Source organism: Myiozetetes cayanensis, unplaced genomic scaffold, assembly GCF_022539395.1.
Source record: "Myiozetetes cayanensis isolate MyiCay16 unplaced genomic scaffold, myiCay2020 scf3, whole genome shotgun sequence".
Lineage (NCBI taxonomy): Eukaryota > Metazoa > Chordata > Aves > Passeriformes > Tyrannidae > Myiozetetes > Myiozetetes cayanensis.
This window is the reverse complement of record NW_026087521.1, coordinates 29,592,332-29,619,745: the sequence shown is the minus strand read 5'-3', so window position 1 is coordinate 29,619,745 and position 27,414 is coordinate 29,592,332. Positions and strand designations below refer to the sequence as shown.

At 34.8% G+C, this 27,414-nt stretch overlaps 1 protein-coding gene across 1 annotated transcript in view; it reads left to right on the top strand.

Annotated features, from left to right (window-relative positions):
- The window catches only part of ADAMTS20 (ADAM metallopeptidase with thrombospondin type 1 motif 20), a 94,216-nt gene that overhangs the window by 51,844 nt on the left and 14,958 nt on the right, over positions 1–27,414 (top strand). Inside the window, 14 exon segments of the mRNA XM_050324484.1 lie at positions 43–138; positions 1,094–1,260; positions 1,369–1,498; positions 2,575–2,701; positions 3,355–3,565; positions 4,082–4,246; positions 4,953–5,117; positions 6,802–6,924; positions 8,269–8,376; positions 9,505–9,669; positions 9,939–10,098; positions 10,101–10,228; positions 10,560–10,721; positions 12,200–12,376. Coding sequence (XP_050180441.1) covers positions 43–138; positions 1,094–1,260; positions 1,369–1,498; positions 2,575–2,701; positions 3,355–3,565; positions 4,082–4,246; positions 4,953–5,117; positions 6,802–6,924; positions 8,269–8,376; positions 9,505–9,669; positions 9,939–10,098; positions 10,101–10,228; positions 10,560–10,721; positions 12,200–12,376 — 2,084 coding nt within the window.

Here is a 27,414-nt window from a genome sequence, read left to right as displayed (position 1 = left end):
CTATTTTTCTATATAATTAATTTGTGATTAATTACATTGCAGGTTACAATGTTGTAGTAAATATACCCAAAGGAGCAACAAACATTGATATTCGACAGTACAGCTACTCAGGGAAACCAGAAGATGACAACTACCTTGGTAAAAGCCTCCTGTGTACAACATTGGTGGATAGGTTTTGTGCTCTTGCTGTGGATCTTTCCTAGAGATGTGTATTATCAGAAGTCTGATAAAGATTTTACATGAAATATCTAATTACTTCGTATCTTCATTTGCCTGAGTCTCTCAGTAGGTATTAATTGCCATAAAAATGAGTGAGATATTGTTAGGTTTGTAATTCTTAAAAGAGTGCATTCCTTTGTCAGATAAGAGGAATTATAGCATGTGGCATCGTTTTGTCAGTTTTTTACTTAGTTGTCATAGTGTTAATTAAAACTCCACAAGTGAACTCAGGAATAATGCAGGTATTTGTTGTTTTAAATCTTGGAAGCATACACTATTTTACAAACAAAGCAATCTGACCATCAGCAAACTTATCAGTTATCTCATATTTCACTTTTTCTATCATGTCACCTGAATAACATGCCTGTACTACAAATTCTACCTGATTTCAATAAATTTTAACTTGTCATTCATCTTCATTATTGTAAATTGGTCATTGTATTAAATGGCTATTATAAAGCCTTAATAATTTATTTTTACTTTCAAGTTTATTTTAAAAGCCACTTCACTAGAAGTAGCTGTAGCAAATACAAGGATGTGGGCTGTAGAATAGGACAGAAATACAGATAATTATTGTTTCCTTCTGCATAGCAGAACCTAAACAAATTTAGAAGTCGTGACTGCATTCAACCCTTCAGCAGAACACATATTATTAAATTAGTATAATGCATAGAAAATCCATGACAGTTTACTCAGGTGAAAGTTACTGATGATTAGGATTGAATTCACTTATTAGAAACTATTTGATATGACTTTATACATGGACTAAAATAAGGCTAAGTGTTGATAAGAAGTTATATTATTAAGAGTTTTTATTGAGAGAATCTCTTAACTAAATAGATGCTTTATTTCCAATATTTTATTTCACTTATAGCTTTATCGGATATTCATGGAAATTTTATCTTGAATGGAAACTTTGTTGTAAGCATGTCAAAAAGAGAAATCAATATAAAAGGAGCCATTTTTGAGTACAGTGGGTCAAACAATACGATAGAACGAATTAACAGCACTGATAGAGTTGAAGAAGAGCTAACCTTGCAGGTGCATGTTTACATTTTTCATAAGTTTGAAAATTTCCTACATGAACATTATGTTCATAATTTTATGTTCATGTTCACTGAAAAACAGCTATCATTTTATCTCATCAAGGTTTTGTGTGTAGGGAATTTATACAACCCTGATGTGCGTTATTCATTCAATGTCCCAATAGAAGATGGAAGTGATTTATTTACGTGGGATCCTTATGGGCCCTGGCAAGACTGCAGCAGGATGTGCCAAGGTACTGTGAATTATTTTTTCACCAGAACCAAAGACCTGATGGCATTTAGGACGAGACTAGTCCTAAGTACTCTGAATTTTCACCCCATTTGTAAGGAAGAAATTTATTACTCTCAGTAAGCTTTAAGTGCACAGAGCCTTTAAGGACAGAACAGCTTCTGATTTTTGTTTTTGCTATTTTCAGTACTTATGTAGTGCAATTCTATACTTAAACCTACATTTGTAAACATAAGGAGTGGTTTATTAAAAAAGTTGAATCAAGTCTAATGCATCCTTAGAAAGCGGTATTGTATATCTACTAATATGCATTAGGCTTGCATTATCCTATTTCGAGATGGTCACTGATTTGCCTAGTATTTTTCTTATACATTTATTTGTTTGGGTTTTTTTTCATTATCTGCTACATGAGATAAAACTCTTTAAATATATATTTTACTATTTTGGACTCTTATTCTATAGGCTATTCCAGTGTAAAAATAAAGGCACAATATTTATGAAATGTGTATATAAAAGTGTAGTACAGAGCTTTTTGACAGATACTCCTATTAGTGGGTGTTAGAAAAGCCCCAAGTTATGGGATGATGAGTTTCTTCTGGTTTTGAGTCTGCCTGTAGACATTCTCATGTGCTAGAGAAGCGGAGCATCTGTCAACTGTGCTACTTCTCCCAGCACTCAGGGTATCTTTTAGATGCCCTGTGATCAAATTTTCTGCTTCCTTAAAAGAAAGGATCACAACCTCTTAGTTGACATCGTGGTTTGAAACTATGTTAGTTAGCAAAGGACAGACATGATACATTTGGAATACTCAGCCTGATGAGTGAATGGAGTGTTGCACTTTTGTAGTTCACTGGAATTTGATATCCTGTAAGACTACGGTAGGACAGCTGGGAGATGGCAAAGATCACTGGGACAAGGTTGTTTGCCACCTGGAATGTAGTCAGCATGCTCGGGCAGAATCTGCGGTATACAGTGATTAGTATTAATGGGGTATCTCAGTTAAATTCCTAAATGATGAATGGAATCCATAAGGTACTCCTATTTTAGCCCCTTATTTGCTTTTTTTGGTGCTTTTTCAAGGTATCCGAAGAAGAAGAATGACATGTATACGTAAAAGTGATCGTGTGGTAGTGTCTGATCAAAGATGTGAACTTATACCCAGTGTACCAAGTGTCTTTGAGGAGTGTAATACAGAGTGTGAATTAAGGTAAACAGAGGTTTCTAACTGATGGAGATATTGTGGTCTTATATATTTTTATTGATTGAGATTGAAACAAAGTAATTCAGATTGCTTTATCCTCTATCCATCTCTCCTGCTTCTCCTCAAATCTATTGGCATAATGGGTACATTATATTTACACCTCTGAATCTAAGTAGAGCTAGGGTATTTTTCTAATTTTTATTGGAAAATTACAAAATCTCTTGTTAGGATTGTGAATCCATTCTGTATATCCTGGCAAAAAACTTGTATCACCGTGTGGAAAACATTTTCCATCAGAATTGTACCCACAACTGGAACTAATTTGAAACAGACTTGTGTTTTTGCACTCCAAGAAAGCCCATGCTGAAGTATTCAGAGGATGAAGGGTTAGAATTATAGCTTACATTTTTCAAAGTCACCTAGGAGATTGAGACAAAAGATCCTTTAAGTTTAAGAAGTTGTTTAAAGCCTGTGAGTCAAATCCTTTTATATTGCTTTGAAAATTCTAGTCATGAAAGAGACTTTACAGTTCTGTCTGTTCCCTAAAATGCACATCTGTATTTACATTATAATCCTTGGTACATACTCTGAGTGCTTTATTTGCCATGTTCATATTTTTTAAAACATAGTTAGCTTTCTACAACAGTTTGTCCTTGTAGGTGGCACAATGTTGGCAAAAGTGACTGCACATCAAGGTGTGGTCCAGGTTATCGGTCTATTGAGATCCGCTGCATGAAATACTCTAGTTCCAAAGGACTCAGTGCTCCAGTGGATGATAAGTACTGTGCTGACCAGCAGAGACCACCAGCCAGAGAGCCCTGCCATGGTGACTGTATGTTAACAAGCTGGCACTACACAGAATGGTCAGAGGTACAAATTACAAACTTTATAATTGTACCATTATAGTTCTACTTAGCATTCATACCAAATTTTTCTTTCCTTTTTTTTTTTTTTCAGTTCAACTAAAAGGAAAAAATGTTTGACAAATACAGATTAATTGAAACAGCTAATACCAAGCTTTATATTTCAGCAACTTCCTCATACTTTCGTAAGAAACTGTAGCTTGTTTGCAGCTTGGTTTTTGGAGTCAGCAGAGGTCTGGTAGTTAAAGATGTATGTTTTATTTACAGTCTTAATAGTTTAGTTCTGAGGGTATTTTGGAGAAATGAAGTAAGTACAAGTTCAGTTTTATTCTTCATTCAAGAGTTTTATCTTGGAACTACTAAACAAACTCAAATGGACATATTATCAGTCCGTGCATTATAGGTAGGACACATTTGTCTAGCACAATCTATAATGTCTTACACATTTAAGAGTAATAATGTATTTTGACCTGGTTTTATAGTATTCTCTTTCCTGTTTTGTAATATTGTCTATACACTGCAGTGTTCCAGGAGCTGTGCAAGAGGTGTCAGAACCAGAGAAGCTTTTTGTATGAATAACTTGGGTCGTCATCTTCCTGACCGAGAATGCCAGGAACTTCCAAAAGTTGTAACACAGAGTTGCAATGAATTCTTATGTCCAAGCTGGTCAGTTACTGAATGGAGTGAGGTAATGAAACCATGGAAAACTTAAGGCACATTTGGTCCTGGTCATCAATATTAAAACAAACTGCATTAAGTGTTTAGGGTTTTTTATTCTACTTTTGGGCACACTGCAGTAAAAATTCTGAAGTCTTATGATTTAGCTGATACGCATCCCAGATGTAAGAGAAAAAAAATTGCATCAGAACTTCTGTAAAACACTTCTAGAATTTATTTTTTCTCCTAGATTTTGTTTCACAAATATGAGGTAATGAAGCTACCTAAAGTAAATCTATTTACAGTAATATGCATGCCTTCCCTTTTTATGAAGCAATGAGAACTATACAGCCAACTGAAGAACAAAATTATATTCATTTTATTACAGATTATATGGATATAAAAGAATCATGGTTAGTTTAAACATTTTTCCAGTGAAAGCTGTGATATATGTACTCCTATTTTAAACAAGTATTCCTTATTCTAACGGAAATAAATGATCTGTACATAGTTCTCATATTTTGTATCTCTAGAATCTTAATAGTGATTCCTTTGTATTAGCACCTGAGTTACTGCTTAGAGGAAATAAGAGAACTAGAGTTTGTCTGACTACTAACATTCATGGAATATTTTTGTAATGTATGCAATCTTTAAAATCCGACAAATTACTAGAAGAAATTGAAGCCATTAATGGAGATTCATGTCTTAACAAACTGATGATTCTAATAATGTTACAGTGTCCTGTGACGTGTGGCAAAGGAATGAAGCATCGTCATGTCTGGTGCCAACTTAACGATGAACAAATGAGAAATGACTTCTGTAATCCAAATGATAGACCAGAATCAGTGACACCGTGTGAACTTCATGAATGTGCATCTTGGCAAGTAGGGCCTTGGGGATCAGTGAGTACATAAGGATTCCTAGCTTCTTGTTTTATAGTTCATACTATGAGCGATCACAAAACAGTAGCTTTTAAACATTTTACTTGAATCTTTAAGGAGTTGTTTCAGTTGAATTGGTTCACATGTTTCTTTGCAGGATCCTTTTGGCTTTCTAACTTGTAATTTAGGAACACTCACATGTAAGTTTCATGCCTAAAATAGTCATTGATCCTGAGCCTTAATATCAAAGATGCTTTTGTGCATCAGTGTGTTACATCACCAAAATAATGAAGATATGGATAGCAAACTGTTTGAATGAATAAGACAGATAGAAGACCAAATGTTTATAGGGGAGTGTGCATATTCAAGTAATAGCTACAATTAAGATCATAGAAGTGTATATGCTAATAATAGCAGGCAAAACTTAGTATTTTGTACTTTTGTATACGACTTAGTATTTTGTTGTTATGTTTTGTTTTTACCTTCAGTGATAAAAGATCTGCTATCTCTTTATGTGAAAATGCTGTTGAAATATGTGTTCCTGTGTGTAATGACACTAATGTAAGGTATACCAGAGTGGCTTCAGAATTCTAGAACAAAGTGAATTAATTTGCAAAGAAACATTTTGTCCCCAAATAAGAATTAGTTAAAAAAAATATAAGGTACTCAATTTCATGTAGCTTTTATAAGATCAGGTTATTCAAACCAACAGAAGTGTTAGATTATTCAATGTTTTTTTTATGTTAGCGAGAATTTATAATTGAAGAGACAGCTGATACTTAATTTTTTACATATCTGTTAGTAAAATACAGAATAAATATATCTTTGGAAATTAAATATATTTTCCACTAGAATTTGTTTTATTTTTTTACTATTTTTACCTTAGAGACAACCACCCTGTTGAATGTTGAATTCCTTTTGTGTAACCTTTTGATCACAAGGTGATGACTTTCCATTCCTACAAACTAAATAAAAAAAAATAAAATATAAAATTAATTCAGTCCCATGATAGAATTCTTCTGAATTAAAAATAGCTTGCTGGAATAGCTTGTACAAGCAATTTATCAATCCATGTCACTGGAGCAGAACTTTTTATTGAAGTTTTTCTACTTTACCATTTGGTAATAGCCATTCACAGCCGAGTTTTCATAAGTATTTGTGCTTGAACTAGAACATTTATAGGATAGGATTTGTGTCACGTTCTTTTCAGCCAGCTAACATTTTAGTTGCCTTCTGTAAGTGTGCTCTTGTCAAACTCTATAATGAAGAGAGACATGTAACAGCTGCAACTAGTGATTCATTTGGAAGCCACTCCTTACTCCTGCTTTCCTCCACCTCCACTTTCTCTACACCAATTTTTATTGCTGAGCATAGCATTATATAGCACAGATTGTCCCTTTGATCAGGTCAAGTCAGCTGTTCTGGCAGTGTTCCTCCCTGCCCACCTCCAGCCTACTCACTGCAGGGGATAGGCGGGGAGAAAGGGAGAAAGTTTTTATCCTGCACAAACACTGTTCAGCAATAGCCAAAACGTGTTGTGGACACTGTTTAAGTACCTTATGGTCTACCACAAAGCAAGTTAACACCATCTCAGTAGTCATTGCTATTCATCCTGGAAAGTGTCTTAAAATAGAAGATTTAACAAAAGTGAAATTTGATTATAAATGGTACCATTTCAAGTATGTGAAATTATTGACTTTAACAGTGTTCTGTAACATGTGGACGTGGATACCAGATGCGTGCAGTCAAATGTGTTACCGGGACTTACCGTGCTATTTTGAGTGATGACAGGGAGTGCAATGCTGCTACTCGTCCTAGAGATAACCAAGTAAGTTAAAAAAGCCCTCTCTACTTAGTTAAAAGCCTTTAAATACAAGTGTTGTCTACTTGACTCTTTGAGGGAATTTGGAGGAAATAAGTTCTAAAATGAGAAAAAAAATGTTGAAACTGTCTGCTTTTTTTCACAAATATCAAATTCAGCATCACGAATAAAACAAAGAAAGAGTAATTTGGACATTGAAGGTCTGAAAATTTGGTATATAATCGAAGGGTTAGGGTATATGATTTGAAGGGATCCAAAGGCCTGTGATTATTTGGGAGCAGGAGAAGCTCTAACCTGTAGAATATTATAAGGGCATTGCTTTCCTTTGTGCTTCATAAATAATAGTACCTAACTGGCTTGATATTCCCTAAAATTCTACTTGTATATAGTTCTTAAAAGAACAACACGATTACTTGAAGATTCAGTTGCTGGAATAATACTAATTAAAAACTTTGTAGAAATGGATTACAGTTCAATATGGTTTCTTACCTTTTCTTCTTACTTCAGTTTATTTACTTCATCACTTCACTTGAGTTAAATAATGTCATTTTTCAGAAGAAGTGGTTTTAATACAGTCAGTGGGTTTATCTTTACCTAAAAGCAATTGGTGTCTTAGGTGCTATTAGTTAATATGTCAGTGTGGCTACCACATTGATACATCTCATGGCAGTCCAGCTAAGCCGGAAACCATGTATCTTGTAAAGCACATATTCTACCTTTTGTCTCGAGGAGAAGAGGGCAAAAAAAGCATTCTATGGTCCAGAGTAAACCAGACACAAGTTACCAGCCATCTGGTACATGGCTTCTTGAATAAGATGTCTAAATATAAAAGCCAGTTAATTGATAGAAATTTATTTCCACTTACGCATGAAAACACATGCTTTGTATTTTCAACTGTGGTACTTGTTTGGCTACTGACTGAAACTGGGCAAATTTGTGTTCTCAGTAGCTGAAGGTATAAAGGACAGAACAGCACACCCACTGTGTTTGCTGACTTCTTCTGTACTGCCTGTGGTATGAAACAGGACACTGTAACATCTGTGTCCCTTGTCTCCAGCAAGTTGCCCAATTAACTTGGCATTCTTTCTCCAAATGCCAATATTATTAGTTATTACTAATGCAGTTTTAACTTCAAATAAATTTTCTTTGGTTCTTGATTTGAAACAAAACAAAACAATTCAATGAAAAGTCTCTGAATAACTCCAGGGAGAAGCTAGCAAACGTTATTTTCTTATTAATGAACGCTGACTTATTGTAATAGTAGGATCTATGTCTGCAGAGCCTTTTGCTTTACATTTGGCTCTTCAAAAATGTATATTTTGAAAAGTTTTTTTTTTCTCACCCCCACAGGAATGTGAATTGCCCTCTTGTCCAGAAAATACAAAATTATGGACTACATCACTTCCTTCAGTTCATGTGGGGAAAGTGACCCAATGGAGATATGGATCATGGACACCAGTATGTAATGTAGCAGTCCTCCAATCGTTGACCTATTTTTCTATAAAGCTCTCCTTAATATATTTTTCAGACTTAAATCTACTTGTGATAAATTAAAAAGGAATTCTAATAAATTTTTAAGAAAAAGACCTGTTTCTTAAGGAGGGCACTCCCAGCAAACCATGTGCTTCATATCTAATCAGGGAAAACAAGAGGAAAAAGTCAGGATTCTAGGAGCTGAGATTCTGAACAAATTAGTTTTCATATGATTGAAAGTGTGATAGGAAGTGGTTTTAAAAGTAATTGATCACTTTCTGACTATGAAGAATGTCTTTGATTTTAAATATCATTTAAATCTTTTATGTCAATAGTAATATTAAACAGTTTGGGTCTTTACAGGTCTAATTTACCATTTTTTGTAAAATCAACATTGGTTGATTTTACAAAATGGTTCCTACACAAACTTTCTTCAGTGGAAGAGTTTTTTATTTTGATAATGTGGAAAATTATATTTACTTGATACCAAAGTAAAATTTTAAAATTATCTGTAAAAATGTGTGTGTGTCTGTTTATGATATCTTCTATCTTTGCACAACTATTTTAACTAAATAGTAGTAAAGAGTGCATGGACTGAGGCTACTCAGCAACTCCTCACTAAATCCATCTTGAAATCTTCAAATACAAAGGCATCAGAAAGAGCTCAATGGAAAATACTAATACAAACCATAATAGCAAGTGGATTGTGAATCAGTTTTTGTTTTAATAGTTGATGTAAATATTTCATCACTGTGTAATAACTAAAATGTTCTGGAAGTTACTGATGTTTCTATTGTTAATAAATAAAAAAATTGCCTTTGTAACCATGTAAAATTATTCCCTGTTATAATGTAAATGCTGCCTGTTTATATACACTGAATTACTTCATGAGAAATAAGGCTGTACAATTCAGTTTCAAGCCAACAGGAATTCTTAAGGCCTATACCATCCAGCAGTATTTCACTTTCCTTTCTGGATGCATGGTTCTGTTATTGTGAAACAGAATTTAATTCTGAAGCCAAGTTGATACTAAGCTATGTTAGTATTTTAGATGCTTGCATGATCTTGATTTGTTCTCCTAAAGTGTGATGAGCTTGGATTGCTCTCTGACAGTGCTCTGCAACCTGCGGGAAGGGTGATCGTGCTCGCTATGTGAGTTGTAGAGATGCTCATGGAGGAATAGCCGACGAGTCTTTCTGTGCTCATTTACCACGACCAGCTGAAATTGCAAGCTGCTTTAGCCCGTGTGGAGAGTGGCAAGTTGGAAATTGGTCCCCTGTAAGTATTAATGGTAAAATTTTTTTATGTCTATTTAGTTTATTGGCCAAAGTTTATTATATTTAGTTATTTAGTTTATTGGTCTCTGTTTAGAAATTGGAAGTTCATACTTTGTGCAAGTGTGATTGAAATTGATTATATTGAAAATAATTGATTATTCCTTGAAAAAAACAAACTGTATGTTTCTTCTTATCAAAAGTAAATATAAATGTCTTTGATTATTAATTATCAATTTGCTGTTACAAACACTGTGTTAATTTTTTGGTCAGTGCACAGTTACATGTGATAGTGGAATAGTAACAAGACAAGTTATCTGTGTCAACTATAATCAACAAATCAATGAGAATTACTGTGATCCTGAAGGCCGACCATCTGAGGAACAAGAATGTAACATGCCACCATGTCCACCGGTTTATCATCATATTCCAAAATGCATGACCCTCCAAGCCATTTTCCAGAAATAGATTACCTCCCAATACACCATCCACAAGACAATTTAAACCAGTGGAACCGTCCCTCTGCGGGAGGATATCAATGGAGAACTGGACCCTGGGGAGCAGTAAGAAACTTTTTTAGAATATTATAAACTGTTCTCTCACATGTGTGTTAGCATTTCTAGAAATGTTATTGCAGTACAGACTTGGTTGAAAGAGAAGCACATTAGTTTTAAAAATTATTATTATTGTAGTTGTTATTGTTTTCAGAATATATTAAATTCTAAATGTAATTTTTCAGTGATTTAAAACTTAAAATACTTCTACAAAGTATTCCTTTTTATTTGCAAGTTTTAGTTTTGAAAGTTAACATTTAAAACCAAGTTGTTTTAACCAACATATTTTGTATTTTTCTGATCACGGAATGGCGATACAAATGTTTACATGTTTTGGTAGTGCTCTAGTACTTGTGCAGGTGGATTTCACCGTCGAGTTGTAGTATGTCAAGATGAGGAAGGAAGAAGTGCTAGTTATTGTGATGAGGCAACAAAACCTCCAGAGTCGAGACACTGTGATTCTGGACCCTGCCCGCGGTGGAACTTTGGGAACTGGGGAGAAGTAAGAGCATTTCACTTTCAAGGGGAAACATTGTTTGCCACATAAGCTTAGAAATAGAAACATATTTGTTTGACTGCGAGTGGAACTGAACACCTTTTTTTAACTTATTTAAAGAGTGAGTTTCAACCTGTTTATCTAAACTTTGTAAATATAAATGTAATATATGTATAATGTAATATAAACTTTGTAAATATAAATCCAGAACTGTAGTGGAGATGTGAGTGGTGTAAACAAACATCCAAAAGAAGAAAGTATTTTGTGAGGCTAAGAATAGTGTTGCAGTAGCATCTTGAATCTTGAGACATACAAAATTATATTCTGTTACAAAAAGATGAACTGTATGCAGAAAAACTTCAGTGCAATAGCTAGTCTAAGAAAAAAATGAGCACGAGAAGCTGTAGAGAAACCTTATTACATCTAATTTCATAGGTACTGACTAGAGTAACTGCAAGTAGTAGTAGCTACTGAGCTGTAGTTACAAATTAGAAGTATGAAGATATAATCAGGCATTTAAAAGGTGTGCCTGGGTAAGAATATTTTGATGAAGCATTTTTTGTTATTGGACAAAGAACAGTTTCTCCATGCCATGTGATATCATATCTCGACCATGTGTTCTTGCTCAAACACTATGGAAAGAGATAAAACTGATTAGTTTTGCATTTATTCTAATTTAACCTCAAGTGATTCCTGTCCACTTTTCTTATTCTTGATAAATCAATAAGTTGAGTGGAAAAAAGAAGAAAAATTGGTTGAGTAACTTTTCTATTTTTTTTGCCTTCATTTTGTCAAGATTTAACCATTCAGTTTTCAAGGTCAGTCTGAGTGTTGGTTTTTTTCTGTCTATAGCCACAGACTTGGGATACAGTTAATGCAGATACTGTAGTTTTTGTCTAATTTAGAATCCTTTGGAATACAGTAAAATGCTATAAACTATTATAGGTTGTTTTTATTAGCTCATTAGGAATGAGAATTAGTATTTTTGTCTGCTATTGCAGAACTACAGGCAAACTGAAACCCAGAAAACACGTCCTATAAGTATTTTATGCTTAGTCACTATAAATTAAACTATGTAAAACTGTACCCAGTGTCTGACTTTTCTAAGTTTTCTGCCCAGTGTCTGACAGTGAAAACTAGTTTTAAGACAAATTTCCATATTTTCCTCTTAGTAAAGAAAGATATACATGCACATTTATTCTCACAAATGTTTACTTCTCCCTGACAGAGTAGAGTCTGAGACTTTCTGCAGAAAATTACTTGATAAATCATAAAAATGTAGTTTGGTAAATGCTTTGGTGAGAGAATTTTTTCATTAAATGAGATTAGACTTTGAAGTCCTTATTCTTGAACAGGATGTCAGGGGAATATGGAAATAAACATAGTAAATAATAACATCTACTGATCATTGCTGTATCTTTTGGTTTAATGGTATGTGATGACTCTCTTAAGAAAATTATTGCATATAAAATTCTGTATTTCAGTGTACTCAGACTTGTGGAGATGGAATAAAAACAAGACTGGTGATTTGTCAGCTTCCTACTGGCCAAATGTTGGGTGATCAAAACTGTGAAATTCTAGACAAGCCACCTAATATGGCGCAATGTAATGTGCATTCTTGCCCTGGTGATGTTTCATGGCATCGGGGACCGTGGAAATCGGTACGATAGCATTCACTAATATTTTTTGCTTTCTTGTTCTTTGTGTTACTCCATTTTCCCTTGTCTTTTAAATGTTATATTATTATTTGATTTGATAACAGTGAAATAATAATGCATGTGGAATATAGTCTATCTATTTTTATTAGGAAATTTTTCCTGCAGTCATTGAATTATGTGAGAAGCAGCCATTTCCTTCAGTGGGAACAGTATCATGTTCTGTAAAAGATTATGGGGAATATCTTGAAAATTACCAGAAATCATCATAGTTGTTCTATTTTGAAGGGTTGATTATTATTTGATCTGTGTTTAAATTTAAATGCATATGCTGTAATTTATGCTGTAGTATTATCTACACATTTATATTTGTAAAAAAAACCCAAACTTTTTAGTGCATAACTTTGTTCTTACAGTATATTTACATATGAAATAACTTACACACATGTATATTATACTCTGTCATCAAACATTTTACTACGTATTACCTGTACATTTGTGTATAAAAGTTTATATTAGTAGTTTTAAAATAGGGACTAATTAAAGCTATCTATGTATAATTATGTATGTAACTATAATATGCTATTGTCTACATGTCTATTAATGTGTAAAAATGCCTGCTGTAATTGCCATTAATCTTTAAAATTGCCACTAGCATATTATTAACATACTATAATAATAATAGCAAGCTCTGCAATATAGAATACATTATATTTCCCAAGCTGTGAATTTGATAACAATATTGATTATTATGCTAAATTCTAAGGAGAATAATGACAATCAAAGGAGGTTGGATCCAGTTCTGGTTCCATCAAAATCAACAAAAAACCTGTCATTAACATCCCTGGGAGATGGGCTGGGATAACAGTTGTTTGGTTTTTCTACTAAGATAATTATGTAATTTAGTTCTTTGAATTAATATAGGAACATTTTTAAAGTAGTGTCCAATTTTAAACATAATAATTTACTAGTGTTTATATAATCTATTCTAATTTATTGCAAATAGACTGTAAAATGAAACTTCAAATTAATAGTTTACAACAGTTCTCTCTTTCTTCCACTATGCAAAACAGAGTTTTGGTTTGTGTTTAGCAGGCATTAGAGTATCTTATTTAGCCATTAGCCAAATAATTAATGGTGATTTGCTAATGCTTAATAAATGTGTGTACTTCAGGTGCTGAGAAGATAAACAGGGTTCAGCACACAGTTGCCTTTGAACTCAATGTTTGTTTTCCTTTTAGGGAAAGAATTATTCACAGCCTGTTAATTCCTTCAGTGATGCAGTTTGTCCTGCATTAATGTTACCTGTGAGCTCTTGTATTGTAAATGTTACATATGGCTTAGCCTTATAAAGATTTTCATGTTGGTTTATATCTCAGTTGACATGAAAAGCCATTTTAATCCTTCAAAAACTAAGTTTAGAGTTGATTGTATTTATCAGAGAGATAGTGGGGCTCTGTGGTTAATCTGTAAAAGATTTAATTTCATTACACTATCTCATGGTGTTGTGCAGAAACAAACTTAGCAGATTCAGGAAATAAAAGCAGGCTCACATATTGAATATGCTGTCACATTTTAGTAATTTAGCTAGTTTGAATGCTACCAACACACAATCTTTAGTTATTTTTTGTTGCTGTTTAAAAAGAGCAAAATATATTCATTGAGAATGACTACTGTAAAGGAGCAATAAAAGCTTTAGTCACAGGAACATTACTGTAGCCTAGCACAAACAGCTTTGTTTAGCCATGATTGACTAGTGATGTGTTAGTTTGGCTCTGACTATCTTATGCATTTTTGACATAATACATGCTCTAATATAGAGAACTGTTAAATGACTGGAGACTGAAGTCTTCAAGCCTGTCATATCTATAAAGATGGCAAGAACCAGATAAAACACTGCTTATATTTTTCATAAAAGTATTGAGTCATATTTATGTGTCAGAACAGCAATGCAGTGCACTTTTGTGTCTACTAGTGAGATTCCAGTGTTAAAACTTAAGCAGAAACTGAGATGCAAGAATTTCCACTTGTAGCTTAATTTTCTGTGGTAGATTCTGCCACCTTTTTCTTCTGGCATGCATGGCAGAGATAATATATGGGGAGGCTGAGTAGAAAGAAGGGAATTTCTGACTAATTGCTTTACCTGTAACAACTCCTTGACATTCTCGAATATGGACTCTTCTCTGGCCCAGCTGGTTCAGAAATGTGTATCAAAATTGCTTAAAACTTTTCCTTATTCTGATGTAGCTTTGTCTAAACCATGTCTGAACTAAAAGCTTCACTCATGGAGTATTCCAACTTTTCCATAGCAAGATAGTTTCCTGTTGTATTTTAGATACCAGCAGAAATAGATTGAGAAAAAGTCAAATTAGCTAAGAGTAATTAACACTGAGTCAAGAACCTGATCCCCATGCATAAGGATTGTTCTGGTTTAGCAGTGTATTCTGTGCTTTCTTCTATATTGGGGCATTCTAGCTTCTTTCTAGCCGAGAATTCTACCAAGAAACAACTGGATATGGCATTTAGTGCCAAGGTCTAGTTGACAAGGTGGTGATTAATCAGAGGTTGGACTAGATGATCTTGGAAGTCTTTCAACCTTAATGATTCCATGATTCTAACTTCTTCCAACAGCAATTGCTATATATTTGAGAATAAAATTATAGTCTTCTAAGTACATTTCTTTAAGTTATTGTTTAATTTCACACAATGTAATTAAAATAAAACATATCTGGTAAATGCACAATAGGGCAGTTGCGAGGAAGGCTCTGTTTTTGATTTAGAGCCAGAATTTTGGTTGATGCTTTCTGCAATTTAGGAGCTATGGGCTGTTACACTTTATAAGGTCTGTCTGCGGCTGCTGGAGCTGACCATCACAAGCTTAAAGGCTTTGTATTCTGCTCTTGCTGGTTTCTGCAGTTGTCCAAATGGATGTGAGGCAAGTAAATCTCAAGTTCTGAAGGCTCATACCACTCCAGGAAGCTTTCTCAGAAATGTCATGCATACGTGGAAACTTTGATTTCTTGGTAATCTGTGAATCTTTAATTCAGGCCAGTATTTTCATATAATGATATTGAAAACAGAAAGATTTTCTGAAGTTTTACAGGGAGGATGATTAGGAAATGCATCCTCATACCTGTAAGTTAAATTCATTTGATCTGGAGGTCATTGAGAGACTATGACAATGATCTTTTTAGAATGTGGCTTATTTCTTCGCCCTCCTAGTTTTGTTCAAGTTTCTAAGTGAATTTTCTTTAGTAAGAACTGAATCATTCTTTTTCTTCTTTTGTTTTCTTGATTGCCTTTTTACCAAAATCCAGAGGAAACAGAGAGGGTTTGCACCCAGTCCATTCATCCTGAAGGACTTTGCCTTTTTTTTAAAGGAATGTTGGTGTCAATTTTTAATGTAATTGAGCTTGATAAATATTATACAAGCATTCCTAAATTCAAGTGTTTCAAAATTTGAAAAAATTTATTTCAATTTCATTTCCAAATTGTTATGTATTTAAGTACACCACTTCTTTTTTTGATATATAGAAATGACAGTACAGATGTATACATTTTCATATACACATATCTGTAATGTATTTATGAGTTAAATAATACTTTACGTAAATATGGCTGCTTATTTTAATGTAGCTGCACCACCGCTACTCTAGTTTCATTGGTGAAGGGATTCCAAAACTTCATGAAAGCATAAAAAGTACAAGCTAAAAAGTATGCAAACCATATGTCACATTATCTAATGTCAAGAAAAATCGGATAGCATTCTGACAGCTAGCTAAGAATACTTTGTTCTAGTATAGATTTTTATTGTATCCCTTCTTTCCAGAGTGCATTGTTGGATTTCTGTGTTTAGTCCATGGAGTAAGACTTCTGGTTTATTGTATTAATTTTTATCAGAGTTGTTCTGGTTTTCTGAACTTAATGACAACCAGTTGTGTTTTACATAAAGCATGAAAAGAGAGAGTATTACAAATTTGCAAAGACACCATAAGGTTTTTAACTGAACCATAATTAGTAGATTTAACAATTTTGTGCTAGAAGAGTTGTAGAATAGTCTATCTCAACTGAGTTCAAGAATAATGCTTTGTTACTTTCAATACTAAGGGTTTTTTTCCTTGGAGCAGTATTTCCCATTTGCACATAGCTTCTTACAGAAGATAGTTATATTTTGTTTGTCTGAAATGTCCCTAAAATATAGATTTAAATTTTTTCTAAATCTTTTCCTCTCTCTCAGGATTTGTATGTAATTCATAAGTATTACCTGTGATTCAGGGAAAACAGGCATAAAAAGAGTGGATCATCTTCAAAGTTGCCATTAAGTGTTACTGCTATTACTTACTGCCCTTCAGACACATAATGTAATATTGTTTAAAGTGGCTGCTTTTCTAGTTCTTCAGTTTTCTACTTACCTGCTTCAGAATAATTTCTATGTAATTCTGTCTTTGCAGTAGTGGAAGAAATCTATTATTACTTTTAATGAATATAAATCTATTTTTTTTTAAATAGTCCCAGTATCTTTCCAGTGTTGTTACTGCCAGGCATCCCATTGACTTCTTCAGGAGCAGAAATAGCCCAAATTTGCATAAGTAAAATATTTATTTGTTTTTGTTGTAATGCAAAAATTCTTTCTATGTATGATAAGTGCCTTCATTCACTTTTTCTAATGTGTAAAAAGTATTTATATCTTTAAAAGTAATCTTTTATATTAAAAGGGAATTCAGAATCAGTGAACTTGGTTTTCAAAACCAGCTTCAGTCTTTACCTCTACTTCTGCTGCTGCCTAATGTCAAACTTCAAAATACCTCACTGCCAATACAGCACATTAAATTAATATCCCACGGCCTGAAATCTTAATGTTAGCATCTGCTATCCATTTTGTAAAACTTTGGAAATTGATAGTGGGAGGCCTTTTCAGAGATAACTTATAACATATGTCACTGCCCAAATAATGTCATAAAACAGACTTGGGATAGTGAATTTCATTTAGGTCATTCTGATAAAAATGAAAGAAAATACTTGTTTCCAAAATTCAAAAGCAAATATTTGTGTAATGTTAATCAAGTTTAAAGGAAATTTCTCCTTTTTGGTGCTATGTTGCCTGTATAGCTTGAAATAATAAATAATTTATAATGTATGTGTGATAATTTAATTTAATGACTGTGACTTGTGTCTGTGAAATACAGTTGCATTTTAACTCTTCTTTTTCATGCATGTTGTGTGGCTTCATGTTTATATTTATTGTGCCCTTTATTAAGGAATTTTAATGTTTAAGGTCTTTAAAAAATAAATAAAAGGGTGGGACAGGAACTAAGCACTTTTGCTGAAAGTGAGGGTTTTTTTACTCTAGAGTAACCTTTGTGTTGAAATTAACTACATGTCACATTTTAGTGGCATTATTTTCATGGGGAAAGCTCTTAAACAGAAAAAAAGTACTGTTACTGAAATAGGTAGTTGACCCATGATCTTTGATGACAAAGCTTAAAGATCCTAGCTGTTGAACCTTGTGCTGGAGGTTCAGTTTTGTGGCCCAGTCGTACCTCCACTTAGCGACAAAAGACATGGAAAACTGAGGATCATAACATAATGCTCGGTTCTTAATCTCAAAGACATAACATGGGTTTTTACATTCCCAAAACACTTTTGCAGGAAGAGGTTTACAGAACTTTCAGACCCTGCTTTTAGAAAGAGGATAAGTAGAGGGTAACATAGTCAAAACAAAAATAATAATAATGATAATAATTAAAAACCCCACAAAACCCCAACAACCAGAATATCATGGAAGGGGAAAAGAAACAATTGGTCCTTAATACTGTACCTAAATACATACAGCCATTTAATGAGAATGGAAGGAATGTGAAGTTACTGGTGTCTTTATTAGAACTTTCAGAAAAGCTGAAGTGTTCTAGGTGGTCAGATCAGTGTGAAAATCATTGTGAGATGTGGTAGTTTCAAAAACCACAGTCAGAACTCATAAATGTTGTTTCAAAGTGTTTTTGAGACCCACATTTAAAAGTTGTTAAGCATATGAAAGTGTAACCATTTCCAAGCATTTATGAGGGTCAGTACACAAATATTTTTATTACCTGTCATGGGTTGGAAAATGAGCAATGTTCCCTAGTTCTGTACTGCAGGAGTTCCTAGTCCTTTCTTTGAAAACCAGTAAGTGTGGGAGACTGGTGACTCCACTAAAACAGCCTGATATTCGTATCAGTATATGTTCTAGTGTGTATCTATCTGGCCCTTTCACTTCAGTGAGAGCAGGATTGGGCACTTAGATTTCCTGCTGAACCAGTCAATTGGAAGCTTTCATGCATGCTCATATTTATGCACATGAAATGTAATGTTGGAAAGCTTGATTGTTAGTAAATTGAAAATACACAGAAGGGTGGCTTAGGTTAAAAGCAAACTGGATTTCAACACGTGAAGGTAGGTAAAATGTTTCATTTCTCATCTAAAATATTTTTTCATGCCAAAATAATATTTAATATAAATTTGGGGGGAGGGCGTAATTCTTTAGGTGATATTTAGTTCAGTGACATAGAAAGAGTTATATTTTGTATACTTCTAAAAAAGTTTGAAAAGATTCTGGCAATACTATATTGTTGCAGTATATATTGCTTTGTCTTTTCAGTCTTTTAAAGTTCAAATATGAAATCTTAGATTTTAATAAAATGAAAAAAGTGAAATGATATGAAGTTACTTTTTATAGGGCAGAAAACCACACAAGAGATCATGTATTTGTCAGCCTTTTAATATCTGAGCTACTGTTTTGCTGTCGCTAACATGAATAAAAATGATAACTCAGAGATTGCATCTTGCTGGTATCCAGGATTTCTTCTGCTCACATTTAGGTTTTTGCAAACTCAGAAACTGATTTGCCTACTGTGTAAAACTGCATTATGTCTAGTTACTTTTGTAACTGGTTAATTGAAAAGACCCTATCTCTAAAGATAACAAAATAAAATTTTAAATTGTGAAAATATTATAAACTAATGCTTTTTTACTGTCCAACCTCTCTGTGAAAATGTAACTTCCATAACGGAGATCCTCCATCATGTTAAAAATATGGTCCAACTTTCATTGTGAAGACCTATGAACAAAATGTTCCTCTCAAGGGGCCAAAATTACTTTTCAGTGAGAGTGCAGATTGTGTCATTCCTGTGCATTTTTTCAGTTTTCCCCAGCTTGGCAGGAGGCAGGAGTCTAACCCTCCTGTGATACAGTCTATTAAACTGTGTCCAGTTTTTGGAAGCAAGAAATGGATTCACTTTGGGTTTTCGTGGGGGTTTGTGAACACAACTGCTGGATGGACACAGATACAGTTGTTGTTCTTTATTTGGAAAATGTGTCCGGAAAATTATCCATTTATTGGAAACAGGGAGGGGAAAACCCCATGTTTATTTTTCTCACAGTGGATTTCCCTAAGCTCTTCTAGCTCCATTTCTGCCATCCTTCTGTGGTGATGCTTGCATTCTATTTACTGTCTCCAGTGCTGCTGCCTTCATATAATCACTTAAATGTATTACTAGTGTTACATGACTATGGGATAAAGAAAGATGAGACTTGCTGAAGTCTGGACAAGTCAGCAATTTGACATCTGCAATGCTGTAATGGTGAAAGTGCCTGTATGAAGCTCTTGCAGAATGTATCGAAGGCAAAGAGCAGGACTGCTTTTCGATTTTGTAAATCTGACACAAATTTATACTTGTAGATTAGATTTGCAGAAAGGCCTAATGAGTGTCTAGCTCTGTTCCCAATTGCCACTAATTTCAGAAGGAAGGTAAGGCAGAATGGTTTGTTGGTGATGTTGCTTCTTTGTTTTGGGGTTGTTTTTTTTTTTAATTTACTAATGTTTCTGTATTTTTTATTGTGATTTACCTCAGCCATCTGTCTGTTGTATGTATCATTCAACTGTCAGATAGATGATAAAGTTAGGTACACGTACCAGATGTGCTACAGGAATGCTGGCTGAGCAATGCAGTTTATCTGTTCCCTCCCTCCCAGCAATTAATAAGCTGATCATACTTTTCATCATTTTAATATATACTGTCATGAATGACAGTGATAATGTTGCTTGAATAATGGCTAATGGTGGAGTTCCTACCAGAAGTACATACAGACCCTTCAGTGGCATTTAAGACCTGCACACAAGGTAGCTGAGCCTGCCAAATGGCTGCTGAAAGGAGGCAGAAATACTTACTGGTTTCCTGGTGTTCAGGTGGTAACCAGACAGAGCAGATTCAAATCAAGAGCAAGTAAAGCAGGGAGAATAACTGTGTAACTAAATTTTTACTGTAATTGAGAGATTAAATGGAACATATAAATGAAGAGTTAAATGAGATACCAAATATGTCATTACTATTGAGAACATGTTAGTCATCAACTCATAAAATTATGGTTATTATTTTTAAATCCACATCCAGACATATATCTCCATAATCCGTTGTTCTTGTGTTATTGTAACAGCTAAAAGCTTGTTTGAAGGTCTAATTGTGTTATGTGTATCGTGTAGGTAAAACAAAGAGGATGCTGACTGGAAAAGCTTAGTCTCATTTATGAGATATATGTAGACAGAGTGAGAATACACAGCTGAGTATCACAGTAGGTGGAGACCTGAGTGTGGTAACAGTCTATTTTTCAAATGCCCTGTAGTTGGCATCAAGAAGGATGTCAGGCTTTAGGCAGTGGTGAGCAGAATAGTGGTGTTTATCCTGAGGGGGAAAGATGTGATAGAGCTTTCCTATAAGGACCTGTTAATCTGTTTCATTTGTGCTGAACTCAAGGTAATGGACAGCGTTTTGAGATGTCAGAGAGGCAGGCCAAATTAAGACTTACTCACAAATCTAACTGGAATGAATAAAAGAAATTTTGTGGATGATCATAAAGTGGAATTTCAAGAGTTCTGGTTCTGATTTTTCCAACAGCTGCAAAGAGTATGGTTGTTCATCCGCCATCCAGGCAGATTGCTGTTTTCCCTCATTAAGGCTACTGCCAGTTGCAGATCCACATGAATCCTATAATCTGTCTTTAATCCTCTTTATTCCTTCATAATTCCTGCTTTTTCTGTCCTTATATATATATGTATGTAGTTTTCTCATTTATGTCTGCCTATTAAATAGATACACTTCAGCATGCTTGGAAAATAGTTATTCAGGAGGGGTTTTTTACCCTTCAGATGAAAATTGAAACAAAATTATCTTAAAAAGAGTCTGAAAAAAGCTGCTTTATAATGGAGTGTACAGTACTCAATCCTGAGAAAAAAGATATGGCTAGGGATGGCAGACAGGTTAGCTGAACTCAAAGAGTCAGTACGGTCTCTGTTCTCAGCTGTGACGCCCAGACTGGCTGTTAGGTTGTATTGCAGCACACTGCAGAGTCTCCTACTCCCACACTGGGGCTGATTTGGAGAGTACTGGTGTTAACATCCACAGTATGTACCTGGAAGCCCTGGAAATCAATGTAGGCGTGTGCCTGATTCTAAGCCTGTTACACACCCAGAATATTTAGCTAGGCTAAAAGTAAAAAAAAAACCAGTTCCTCTTGGGCTGACTAGAGAAAATAATTACTGCCTCCTTTTGTTGCTGAGTTAAAAAAATTACAATATTTGATGATAACACGTGGGCCAGATTGTTCTCTGGCTTCCATTCCAGGGATAGCAGTAGGTAATAGCAGTTACAACTGTCCTCCTGAGCTGCTGTGTTGAAGAGAATGGCTTCTGAAAAGCAAATTTACAAACTTCCCTCATGAAAAATAATGAGAACTGACCTTCAACAGTACTTTTCTTTACAAAAATCAGTTATTCTATACCACATTTGCAAGTTTTTAAATTAATTACAAGTAATTGAGATGAAATTGTTGGGGGGGGGGAATGGTCTTCAAATGTAAGATTTTAAAGTAACACTGTAAATAAGATTAACTCAGAGCAGTACTTTTACCAGAAAGCTATCTGAATACAAAAGAAGTGTCATAAGTACTGCAATTCCAATGCAAAAATAATATCAAACCATACTTTCTGGATGAAGTTTAGTCCAATGTGAACTAGAAAAACATGATAGATATCTGGAGAATCTAACTATGATAATTCAAGTGTTAACTATTGTACTTGCAGTACTATGGTATTTTTGGAGAATCCAGTCACAAAAAAAGGAGGATGATTTTCTTTGTGTGTTAGAATAAAGAGGCTCTGAGATTCTTAAACATATTTGCATATTTCCTCATAAAAATGTCCCTACAGGTCACAGTAATATTATTGCTTATATTGGTTGGGGAAGGATCTGGGATAAAATTTAATTCCAAAGGCTGTTTAATGTTTTCTTCCTAATTTAGGTGAGGGAAGGTGGTTGTGGAATCGTAGGCCATCCAGGTTTAGCAAGAATTCAGAAGGGACTACAGGCAGCTCTAACAAATACACGGGGGAGTCAGTGTTGGACAGATAATCCAAATTTGAAGTTTTTTAGGAGATAGTAGTTGCAACAGCTAAAAACTGTGCCTTTTTTGTGACATAAAACTGGCAACCTATACTGTGAAATCTCACTTTAGAGCTTGAACAGAAGAATATCTGTATTTTTGACTCTGCCTAAGGCCTGGGAAAACAAAAGTTGAACAAAAGTTGGACCTGTTTGGCTAAGAGATGTGTGATTAGACCATACATTGCTGGGTTTTCTATGTGTTTTGGTTTTCAGATGCACTACGGTACCTCAGGGCATGCTTTGCAAAAGTTTTTGACAAGTCCAGCAGTAGGAATATGGAACTTTACCTTGTGTTAATGTGTTACTGAATTTGGAAGATCATCTGTCAGTGTCACGGGAGCTCAGTCTGTGCTGTGGGACTGAACTTTGCAAAGTGTTTTCAAGTTTCAGTGCTGGTTTCTCACCTTGCACATTTTGACATACAAGGGGTCAAATTCAATTTAGAAATATAATCTTTTTTGATTCAAACAGAAAAAATATGTTTCTGAGCTTCGAAATCCAGTCAAATTGTGTGGTAGGAACATCATTTAGGTAGTGTTTGGATCAGAGTGTAGTCTTGTAGTATTGCAGCCCTAGTGGGAATATGATTCGTACTTACAAGAGGGAAATGTATTTATAATGCATTTACATCAAAGATCCTATGACATTAGCTGTGGGATTTAAAATATTACTACAGAAAGTGTTAACTCTAGATCTTATCTTCCAAATGCCATCTAGAACTCTGCAAAGTGGGAGGCCTACAAAGAACTGGAATGAAGGAGAATAATACTGGGTATATGCTTTTTGGGTATATTCTTTTTGTCATAGCGTATTTTAACTCTAGTGCTTCAGTTGATATACAGCATACAGTCTTGGATACCTTCTCATAAAAAGCCACACAGACATTTGGAGGGTTTGGAGGGCAGCCACTTAAATGGTAAGAGACTTGGAGGAAAGACTGGGGTAGCTTGTGTTTCTCAAGACTGAAACTATAGAAGAACAGACTGAATGGGGTATTCTTGCAACCCATAATCAGTGGTTATAAAGAGGTGAGTGTTTCTAAGTCTGCTAAGGGTAGTCTCTTTAATGGTAAGAGAGACTGTCATTAAATCATAAGGTACTTTTTCTAACTGTAAATATGGTTATACAGTGGAAAAATACATGCAAGGAAGGCTGTAGCACCCCTGTCATTGAAGACAAGACTGATAAACTGCTGTCAGGAATGGTCCAGATACAGCTGATTCAAACTCTTAGCAGCATGATGGATTGGATGGGGTCTTTAAGTCCTTGGCCTAACCTTCCTCCTTTCCATTGCTATATCTGCAAAAGCATATTCAGAAAAGTGGCAAAGCAGACTTGCAGACTGCAGATGAAAGGAGGATTAATCAAATCAAAAAATTTTCTGAACATCATTAACATTAAAGTTTTGAAATCAAGCTGTACTCAAATGAGATAACTTAAAAGTATCTTCAGTGTAACTTCTGTAGTTGACATATAATTTGGATGTAACAGTAAATCATACATATACCTCTTGGAGTTCAAGACGCTCTTTCTCAGCAGTGATGGAATGTTTGGTCCTTTGGAAGCAGGTCCTTTCTGAGTGTTTGAGGTAATGGCACAAGTGTTAGTACTTGTTTTAGTGAAGAATTACTAACTCGGAATCAAAGAATTCAGTAGGACCTAATCACAGAGTCTGTGTTCTTCTTAAAGGAAAGAACAACTTTTTGAATGCTTTTAGCTAAAAAATGTGCTCAAGCATCACAATAAACCCCTGGGGAAATGCAGCTAGCAGAGGAGGCAGGCACAAGAAGAGCTAGTTCTAATAAGGCAAATGAAAAGTTGAAAGTAACTCTCAACTCAGCAATGCTCAACATTTTGTTTTATTATTGTCTTGTGATCTCAGTGTACTTCTAGAATAGTTTCTAAAAGAGTCCAAACAGACTTTTGGGACAACTAGAAATCATCAAAATGCAGTTTGTCAGACAACTCAAGCAACTACCATGTTTAATCCTGTAGGTTTTAAACTGATCTTCGTGTCCAGTCGCAGAAGTTACTGATGGAAAAAGACAGAGAGGAAGAAAATACCTTTTAAAATTTGGAATAAGTTTTATACTTTTTCATTTCTACTGTTGTGGCTGCACCCCAGTAGGCAGTTAAACCCTTCACAGTCATTCACTCCCTTCCCCCTGGCGATATGGGGCAGAGAATTGAAGGGGTAAAAGTAAGAAAACTCATGGGTTAAGAAAAAGTAATTTTTGTAAGTAAAGCAAAAGCTTTATCACGAAGCAAAGCAAAACAAGGAATTAATTCACCACATCCCATGGATAGGCAGGTGTTCAGCCATCCCCAGGAAAGCAGGGCTCCATCATGCATGACAACTGCTTGGGAAGACAAATACATCACTCTACATACTCCTCCTTCCTAATTGTTCCCCACAGATTTTATTGCTGACCACATCACTTGTTCTGCGATAACCCTTGGGGATCGCTGTCCCAGCTGTGTCCCCTCACAACCACTTGTGAACTCCCAACCTCCTCAGTGGCCTTGATGCTGTGTGAGCACTGTTCAGCAATAACTATAATATCCATGTGTTTTCAACGCTGTTTTAGTCACAAATCCAAAAACTTGCCCTATAGTGGCTACTGTGAAGAAAATTACCTGTGTCCCAGCCAATCCCAGTAAAGTTACAGTACTACTTTTTGTCACGCATTTATATTTTAAATCTTTATATAACTAATATGAATATAAAGAGAAACTGTTGCATGCTTTGTATTTACTGGCCTGTTTTTCAGTATCCAGAAGCCCACTGAGCCACCAGCTAAACTAAAGAAAACACTTTCTTTAAACAAAAGGTTAAGGAAATTTGGTACATATCCAAACTCTTGGAGTTCAATCCACCAAACAATACAAGATCTTCAATTTTTCAATTAAATAATAATAGCAAGAGAATCAAAAAGCTTTTAGTGAAGTTGCATGTCTGCTGCAGAAAGACCCTCAATTTTGTAGGAATTGATGATGGCATGCCTGTATGAGAGTCCATCTGTGCCACAGAAAGCACCAGGAGTTCCATCAGGCTGATCCTCACAGAACTTTATTGCTATGAAGAAAACACAAACAGATGAATCCTAGTTACCAGTGTTATGGAATGACTTTGAACAATAGTAATGAAGTCCAGCTTTTTCTGCAGATTTATGTATTTAAAATAACCTGACATATGGGAAATATTAAGTTTGCCAATGTTGAGACAGTGCTAGAATTTCTGCGCAAAATGGTTACAGGATGGGTTTTTTTCAATTTGCAATTTTTAAAGAAATGTTCAAATTTCTTATGAGATTTAAAGATTTTATGGATTTTTTTTTCTACATGTGCAGAAAATATATAAAAAATTGTACTCTCTCTCCATAAACCTCCAATTGTGTGGAATGTCATACAAGTGGAATCACATTATAGAAAAATTGAGCCATAAATTGAGCTGTTCTTGACCACGTTCAAGTTTGAATGAGAGATATATCAAGCAGCCATAGTTATGTGCAGTTGTACTTTCCCCAGTCTTTCTACACAGACCACATAATAACACTTTGGGAGCTTCAAGAAGAAGCATAGGCTTATGAAGGGTGAAGTTCAGCCTTGTAAGAAATATTCTTTAGGCTGGATGTATTAAAAGACAAGAACAGAGCAAGAACAAAGCTTTACGCCTGTACCAGTGAGAATTCGACACTTCTTACTGATGTTACAGAGCTGAAGGGAAGCTGGTCAGGCAGCTGCCTTAGATCAGTGTTCAATATGCAGCCCTCTAAAGAAAATACTGACAGTGAGGATAGAGGAGGGCAAGAGGTCTCCCTGTAAACTTAGAGGCCTTTAGGCACTTGGGAGTCCCACTCAGGAATCTTCTATAGACTCTATATTTTCATTCTAAGACCTGAGCAGGATCTATGCTCTGTCCTTACAGAAGTGTTGAGTCCTGCCCACTTTATTATATTGATTAAAGCTTTTGATTCAGCATTTGAGCAACTTGGTTTTCTGTCTTTGCTATTCGTTTTCTGTAATGGAGGACAGGCAACACCTACTTGTCAGGAGCCTCCCATGAGAAGTTGTATTGGACAGGAATAGTCTTCATTTCTCTTGCTAAAGGTGAGCCACTATCAGCGAAGAACACAGCTGCGCCTGCCTGCATCTGCTGCCAAGGCACTTGGGGAGGAAATAATCCTTTTAAGTATCTTTTTTTTATAGTTTATCTAAGGAATGAAGCCAGAATATGCCCAATTTCAGGAGAATACTGTACATACAGAGTAATATATCCTCTTGAACTTTCCACTGACGATCCTGGATCTGCTACATCCAGGGCAAGTGTATTAGCTTTTTTATGTGTTAAAAAAAAAAATAATAAATTAGGAGCATTTTTCTTTCTTTAGTTGCACTAAATATCCTTATCACTATGTTTTGTAATGTGCCTCATTCACCTGCTGCGTGTTCAGTATACGCTCAGAGCAATTGCTTTCTTTTTTTAACTTGTTAGTAGAAATAGAGGAAAATCTGTTTTCAGAATGCTGATCATCCTTATGGGCATGTAAAGCAATGAGCTGATAGTCTGTT